We start from the raw sequence: 8991 nt of genomic DNA, 5'->3' as shown, positions 1-8991 counted from the left end.
TGGCAAATTGATCCATTGCTATGATGTGCAAACAAACTTCTCGTTTACATTATTCAATACCAACTCGATAGATGTTAATGTGATCGCAGAAGAAATATCTGATTCAGTTTACAGTTTGTTTGGTCTACCACAGACCATTATTTCAAACCTACAGTGGAATTTGATGGAAGTGCGAAATGCCATTTTGAAAATGTTGTGTAAGTATTAAAAATATTTTTTATTTAATTAATGATGATGATGATGAGTTTTGTAGAAACGAAAAAAGTTTTGATTTATTTAGTTCTATGTTTCTTGATCTAGATAATTACTTATTTTTTAATGAAAATTTTGATTAAATTATGCTAAGTTCTGAGATGATGCGTACTTTTGACAGAGAGGTAAAAAAGGAAGATGCTTAAATAAAAGAAATACATTTTTATACCCCTTTTTATTGTTTCTCATTTTCAATATTGTTTTGAAAGCCTCCAATGAGCAATGATTTTGAAAATTTTGTGTAAGTATTAAAAATATTTTCTATTTAATTAATGTTGATGAGTCTTGTAGAAAGGAAAAATGTTTAGATTTATTTAGTTCTATGTTTCTTGATCTAGATAATTTATTTTAATGAAAAATTTGATTAAATTATGCTAAGTTCTGACATGATGCGTACTTTTGACAGAGAGGTGAAAAAGGAAGATGCTTAAATAAAGGAAATACATTTTTATTCCATCGATGCTTTCTTGAAAGGCTGAGAATATACAAAATCCACTAATTTTAATTCAAAACAATTTGTAAACTAAACAAATAGTAATTTATGCAAGTGATTTACACTAAAATCAAAACTTCTGTTTAGATCGATATTAAAGATATGGAGCAGCACACTTCGGATGGTGGTTACATGGTGCATTGTTTTGATTTGGCCACCAATTTCAGCCTTGCCTTGTTTAAGGCTGATACAATAATCAACAATGAATGGGAAAATACTTTGGTCGAGGAGATTCGACCATTTGGAAGGTCACGCAGCATCGTCTGCTCATCTACAGCGACAATTATTTTGAAGAGGATAACTTCCTCCTTTATTGTTCAAGATGGTAACTCGATCCATCCAATTTATGACTTGATCGAGAAAAATAGGTGGGCAGACAAAATGTATTTATTGGACGTACAAAGTAAGTAAAGATATTTTTAATTTTCTTGTTTTTTTTGAAGAAATCAAACCAAATTAAAGTTAATTTATCATACCATTGAACCACTCACTATTAGCATTCTATTGTTCTTGTTGTCACTATAATTGTTTTGTTTAGCATTTATCCAATATTTTCTTTCATTGGGATAAACCTTTTTGAATTCATCTTCTTGCTGAAAAATGTTTAGATTTATGCCATTTTGAAAATTTTGTGTAAATATTAAAAATATTTTTTATTTAATTGATGATGATGATGAGTCTTGTAGGAACGAAGAATGTTTTCATTTATTTAGTTTTATGTTTCTTGATCTAGCTAATTTATTTTAATAAAAAATTTGATTAAATTATGCTAAGTTCTGAGATGATGCGTACTTTTGATGAGTTACAGAGAGGTAATAAAGGAAGATGCTTAAATAAAGGAAATAAATTTTTATTCCCCTTTTTATTTTTGTTTCATTTTCAAAAAATTTTTTAAAAGCCTCGAATGAGTATATTCAAAATCATCTTTTAGGATTGACGTGATAAACGTGTCGTCTGCTGGCAAATTGATCCATTGCTATGATGTGCAAACAAACTTCTCGTTTACATTATTCAATACCAACTCGATAGATGTTAATGTGATCGCAGAAGAAATATCTGATTCAGTTTACAGTTTGTTTTGTCTACCACAGACCATTATGTCAAACCTACAGTGGAATTTGATGGGAGTGCTAAATGCCATTTTTAAAATGTTGTGTAAGTATTATAAATATTTTTTATTTGATTAATGATGATGATGATGATGTGTCTTGTAGAAACGAAAAGTGTTTTGATTTATTTAGTTCTATGTTTCTTGATCTAGATAATTACTTATTTTTTAATAAAAATTTGATTAAATTATACTAAGTTCTGACATGATGCGTATTTTTGACAGAGAGGTAAAAAAGGAAGATGCTTAAATAAAGGAAATACATTTTTATTCCATCGATGCTTTCTTGAAAGGCTGAGAAAATACAAAATCCACTAATTTTAATTCGAAATGATTTGTAAACTGTACAAATAGTAATTTATGCAAGTGATTTACACTAAAATCGAAACTTCTGTTTAGATCGATATTAAAGATATGGAGCAGCACACTTCGGATGGTGGTTACATGGTGCATTGTTTTGATTTGGCCACCAATTTCAGCCTTGCCTTGTTTAAGGCTGATACAATAATCAACAATCAATGGGAAAATACTTTGGTCGAGAAGATTCGACTATTTGGAAGGCCACGCAGCATCGTCTGCTCATCTACAGCGACAATTATTTTGAAGAGGATAACTTCCTCCTTTATTGTTCAAGATGGTAACTCGATCCATCCAATTTATGCCTTGATAGAGAAAAATAGGTGGGCAGACAAAATGTATTTATTGGACGTACAAAGTAAGTAAAGATTTTTTTAATTTTCTTGTGTTTTTTGAAGAAATCAACCCAAATCAAAGTTCATTTATCATACCATTGAACCACTCACTATTAGCATTCTATTGTTCTTGTTGTCACTGTAATTGTTTTGTTTAGCATTTATCCATTATTTTCTTTCATTGGGATAAACCTTTTTGAATTTATCTTGTTGCTGAGAAATGTTTATTTATGCTAAGAGCATAGATACAAAATGATACGCCTTAGCTTTTATTTTTTCATTTTAGCAACGTTTAACGAGACGTATGAGACGATAGTCACCATACAAGTTGGTCTTTGGAAGGAAGGCTTTTAAACCAGGTATTTAAACCAATTCGCTTTAAGTGTGCAGAAAAAACAAGTAAAAACTTTGAATCAAGATAGAAATTGAAGAAGAACAAAGTGAAGTTCTTATCCTTTGGTCTTGGTACTAGAGAAAGTTTTCTAGAGAAGTAGCCACATTTTGTCAGCTATGAAATATTTTGTCACAAAGTCATTACATCAAAAGTTACAGCCTGTAAAAGGTTGGTCGTTGGAGTCTTTTAGAGCTTGTAATTCTTATGTGAAAAATTTGTATAAAATTGAAATCAAATAAGTTATATCAATTTCTTTTTGCTGATAAATTTGACCGTTCATTGCCATACAAATTCAAATTTTATTTGTTGAGGATATTACAAGTAGACTCAGAGAATTGATACAAAATGTTTTCATACGGTTGAACTACTTATTATCTAGGCTTTAACATAAATTTTAATCTTAATCTTTAGAAATGTTATTAAAAAGACTTCCAACTACTTCTTTCCTTTTTAGTGCCCAATGTTACAGAAGCTTCTGGACAGTCTTCCGGACCAGACTGTTTAGTCATTTATTGGTTACACTCTTTTAGTTCCGAACTCGTTAAGAAAACAGCCTTAAAGAAAAGCTATTTTCATCTAAATATTCAAAGTTTCACATTCATGGTAGTTGATTGTATCGGATTTGAACACTCTTTGATTTACTCCAATATTGAACTTCTTTTAAAGTATCTACATTTTCAATTCTATACTTCAAAATATCAATATTCTTTACCATTCGGAAATGCCTTCCAGTTTGACAACACCTCTAAAGTCGGCGAGTGGATTATTTTGTCTTTATCAGGATAATTATCTTTTGAGAAATGAATCATTTAAACTGACTTTCTGAAAGTAAATCCTAATCAATCAATTTTGCTTCTCAAAATAAAAACAAGGAATGAACTTAACAACAAGCTGTTGGAAAGAAAAAAGATCTAATGTATACGTAGTCTAACCGTATCTTAATATTTTGCCCAAGTAATATTTCTAAAACATTTTAAAGGTCTAGCATATGGTTTTATCTCATAGGTATTTTCAGTAGACGCATGTTGGCAATAAGCCACCACAAAAGCCAGTCCAACTTGTGAACACATTCTGTCATGACATCACTAATGAATCTGGTGGTGTCACTTTGAAGGTAAGAAATTTCTTATCAAACTGTCTTTCTGGAATTATTAGCTTTCAAGGTCAACCATAATCGAAGGGTATTGATTTTTCATCTTATGATTCCACCTCAATAGATTTAGACTGTTTCCCATTATCTTGTTATCCTTCGTTTTTTGACTATAAATTATTTGTGCTTTTCTGATGTCTGTCATCGAATGAGAACTCTTGGAATTTTCAATTTCCATCTCTGTGGCTCCGACTTATAAAACTTTATACAAAATTCTTATTTTTTAATTTCGTGGTACTTTTGTTGGAATTTTCCAATTGCCATGTCTTTCAATTTAGATAACTTTTGCAACCTCTTTTCGTTTTTTTCATTTCGACTCTTTATCAATTTAGTTTTTTTCGATCGTGAAATCTTTATCGATGTGAAATATTTATTCTAGGTTTTCCCTTCTACACTACGCTGACTTCATTATTATCATTAACGAGGTAAATGACATACATACATCATTTGCAAGCGTTGATAGCTTTTCTAGAGTCAATTAAATAATCATTGGCAACTTATTTGTTAATCTATGTACTTAGAATACCATCCAGAGTTGCTTCAAGCTCTTTTTGGATGACATGTGTTTGTAAAACTAAATAGTCATTTGGCATCATCTTTAGGATGCCTTCGCCGAACCCAACTACCAAGTATTATCCCTTTGCAATTAAGAATCGGTAAATAAATTGAAGGCTGTCGTTGGGAAAGTAAATATTATTATTAATACTCTTAGACTCTTCTCTATGAATTGAAACTACAAACTTGTTATTGTGAAATTTAGCCAGGTCCCCCTTCCTCATTAAGCTACTAGCTAGAACTAGCAGATTCTTTTCATATTGGAAAGGATTTTGTAATTTGTTTTGCTTTTTTGGAAAAATCCTTCCTCATTGGAAAATCGAAAAATGACATAATCTGACGAGACACGGTGTACCATGACCAGCGAAAAAGGACTAATTTCCAGGTGGTAAAGCACAAAGCAGAAACTATTTACCCAGGCAATCTTGCTTCTTGTCAAATATTTTTTGAAACTGACAAATTAATGTGAGACAAAAAAAAACCTACCGGTGTAACCGTAAATCTTTACTCCCCGGAAAAAATCACTCCCTCAGTTATAATTTCCCGGGAAAAAATGACCCCCGGAGTAATTACCTGAGAAATTATTACTCCCCCGTGGAAAAAATTACTCCCCTTCAAATTGCAAATTTATTTGCTCTAATTAGGGGGAAGTGTTATTTTCCCAGTAAATTATGACTCCCTGGTGAATTCCGGCTATTGCATATTCGAATTAAACATTCGATTTGGTCACTTACTAAGTAGAGACGTTTTAAAAATGTGTGCATACTGTAATCCATAAACTTTATTGTTGTGTTTGCTGTAAAAGAAAATCTAGCCATAAAATCATCTACAAGTTAAAGTGACCCGTTGTTACCCCCACCCATCCCGTTGAACTGTACCCCTGGTGACGCCAAGAATATTTTCATCCGCTCGGGGAAAAATCAAAGAATGTTATCCCCACTGTAGCGATTTTTTATCTTCATTTTCCTTTTGAAATATTCTACTCTAAGGACCCGAATAATAGAGGGGTCCAAATATAAAAGGGGGGGGAGGTCCGAAATTTCTGTAAAATATAATAGACGGGGGGGGTTGAATAAACGGGGGGGTTTGAAATCAGTATACTCCTTTTTATTAGAATTTTTATTGGGCCAAGTAAAAAATCTACGAACAAGAATTTGTTGAATTAAATTTCAAGAATTATTTCAAAATAAAGAAAACAGTCTTGCAGTGTCAAGATGTACCAGATTTTTAAGATATCTCTCAATTTTCTAACCCAAGCAAATCGCACTCAAGAAAAAAGTTTAAATTCAACTTAAATGTCAAAATAACAGTAAAAGTTTCCATATTGTTTTTGTTATTTATTCATGATAAACAGGGGGAAAAAGATTAGGAAACCGAATGTTGATCGTGATCTATGCCAGTCTTTAGGTATACTATCAGGGGAGTAAAAATTTCCCGAAGGGAGTCATTATTTTTGCGTAAATTTATACTCCCGGAAGTTATAATTTCTTTGGAAAAGATTACTGGGGAGTAATTATTTCCCAGTAAATAATGACTGGAGAGTATAAATTTTGGGGAGTAATATTTTACTGTGACACCGGATCAACAATAATTTTTCCATTTATTGTAGTGCTGTCCTTCTATTGTGAGATGTAAACTAGCTTGTCATCGGGTTTATATTATATAAATTTCACTTAAATAAGTATATTTTTTACAGAAACTTCATATTAAATCATTTGAATTCAAATACAGCCTATAAAGCAAAATAATCCTTGTTTAAATGAAAAATGAAGAATTTCATTACTATATGATTTACTCCATTTCTTTTTTAGTGTTATCAAGATAAGTGGTGAGGTCTCCTTTGGCGAAGTGTTCTTGAATAAGCTGGACGAAGAAGAAGCCACGGTCTTAAAGGTACTAGTACTATTCTGAAGATAGTGATCTTAATATTTCAAGGTCCTTCAAACAATATATACATTGAGTTAATTTTTTAAATTCAATAGTAGAAAATCGAACTCATATTATATTTCAAAACTTTTTTAAAAGATCATGGCGGTTGGAGGTGATGGACAAACCAAACTTGGCGACGTTGCTTCAGAAATAGCCATTAACAGGTACAAATTTTCGAACGAGTATCGTGAAAATATTCGGATCTAATATCTTTTTGTATTCGGAAAATTTGCCCTGTTTTCCCTGTAGAGAATTCCTATTCTTAAGAAATATTGTGACATGTCGGTGTTCTGTCATCAGAGTTAATTTTAAATACATTAACGGCAAGATTTATTTTTTGGTCATAATCATCATGGGGCTTCTAATTTTGAAAATTGTTGAACAACACGGTTGAAATTGAAGAAGAAATAAATGGTTAATTTTTTTGACAAATTTTAATTGTTTTTATAATTTAAGTAGTTTTTGCTGATACGGAATATACTGTAGCTCTATACTGGAGGGACTCAACGATGTTTTAATTATCTTATTAGCAAACTATCGAATTGGAAGAAGTTGACTGGGGTGAGGATGAGAAGAAATTGAATCGAGTCTTTCATATCCTGGATACAGACAAACATGACTGCCTTTCCATCATTGCTCCTATGCAGTCTACAAAAAAGGTGAAAACTGAATGAAAAATATCAATATCAAGATCTGAAACCTTGAAGACGATTGCAGTTTTAGACATTATTCGAGTTGTAAAGTTGGCTGTGACTTTCGTAAGAATAACAGAATTTTGTTCAATGTGGATATAAAAGAAAGTTGATCACAAAAAGTATAGTGCATTTTTCAATATTTCTAATATCAGAATTGACAGCTCATATCAGAATAATAACCTTTTGTACTGTTTTACTTATATAGAACTCTACTAAAATTCAATAAAGCACAGAAATACGTGGTCTTCGAGTACGAGCACGGTGGAGAGCAGCTGGAAAGTTTTAAACCATCTAAAACCAGTTGGACTATCCCGCTGGCATTTAATGTTTTACAGCAGATAACGATTCTCAAAGGGTAATTGCTTCAAAGAATTTAAGTATCTTTGGAAATTTGGTCTATTCCTCAGGGCTCAACAAATTACCATAACGTGTGTAATAAAAAACTTTGTAACGATGAATTTTCCGATGTTCAACTGACCTTTTCATCTTTTTTTGAAAAATAGGTTCCCAAATTTTTTGTTTTTTTCCTGTTTTGATGGAGTTATCCATGGCAATCAATTTCCATGCTTTCCTGCGAATTATATAAAAACAGGCATTTATTCGGATGTTTGATTTCATTTAATTTACTTTAATTTCATTTACTTTGAAATTCTGGCAGTAGGGGAAGATTTTCTCGAATTCGAGCACCGGAACTTCCACGCAGGAAATATCCTGATTCGGGAAATACATCAGAAATACAAGATTATGTTGGTGTCAAGGATGTGGAGTTCCCGAATAAAATCTTGTTGGTTACCATTATTGACTTTACATTGTCCCGGCTCAAGAGTGGTAAGTTTCTCCGTCACTTGTTCTTTATAGACAATGGGATTTTTATGAGCATATACTGTACTTTTTCTTGCTCTAGCGTACGCTTAACCTCAGAAATTTAAAATGGTTGAAATGCTGGATTAATGAAATCAAAAGAATAAATAACCAAAGACAGTTCGTTTCGTACTTTATCAAATTTACCTGAAATTTCTTTTTCAATTGATTGAATTTTCCTTAATTTTCCAACCTGTTCCGTGAATATGGATTTACTTTTATTCAGTATTTTAGGAAGTATCTATGACAATGGATATATTTAATATTTTTGCATTTTCAGAGGATTGCGTGATATTTACAGATCTCTCCACCGAAAATAATCTCTTCACTGGAACATGCGACGCGCAATTCGACGTGATAAGGAAGATTCGCGAAGATAATGGGTTAGTTACTCTCCATTAAACCTCACTAAGTTAGTTGTGCGCATATACGCATTGATTAAGATTTTATAATTAGTAATTTTCAAGCCGTTTCAAAGTTTTTAAATGCGAAATTAAGGGTAAAATAATATTTCTAGGTTTTCCCTTCTACACTACGCTGACTTCATTATTATCATTAACGAGGTAAATGACATACATACATCATTTGCAAGCGTTGATAGCTTTTCTAGAGTCAATTAAATAATCATTGGCAACTTATTTGTTAATCTATGTACTTAGAATACCATCCAGAGTTGCTTCAAGCTCTTTTTGGATGACATGTGTTTGTAAAACTAAATAGTCATTTGGCATCATCTTTAGGATGCCTTCGCCGAACCCAACGACCAAGTATTATCCCTTTGCAATTAAGAATCGGTAAATAAATTGAAGGCTGTCGTTGGGAAAGTAAATATTATTATTAATACTCTTAGACTCTTCTCTAT

General features: G+C 31.8%; 1 protein-coding gene across 1 annotated transcript; it reads left to right on the top strand.

Annotated features, from left to right (window-relative positions):
• Positions 1–6174: 6174 nt before the first annotated feature.
• LOC136814892 (serine/threonine-protein kinase haspin-like) lies at positions 6175–8531 on the top strand. The gene is made up of 6 exons (XM_067071317.1): positions 6175–6185; positions 6456–6537; positions 6670–6737; positions 7474–7623; positions 7927–8096; positions 8410–8531. The coding sequence occupies exons 1-6, from the start codon at positions 6175–6177 to the stop codon at positions 8529–8531; spliced, it is 603 nt and encodes a 200-aa protein (XP_066927418.1).
• Positions 8532–8991: the final 460 nt, after the last annotated feature.

The sequence above is a fragment of the Clytia hemisphaerica genome, unplaced genomic scaffold (assembly GCF_902728285.1).
Source record: "Clytia hemisphaerica strain Z4C2 unplaced genomic scaffold, Clytia hemisphaerica genome assembly, whole genome shotgun sequence".
In the NCBI taxonomy this organism is placed as follows: Eukaryota; Metazoa; Cnidaria; class Hydrozoa; order Leptothecata; family Clytiidae; genus Clytia; species Clytia hemisphaerica.
This window is presented reverse-complemented; position numbering and strand designations above follow the sequence as displayed.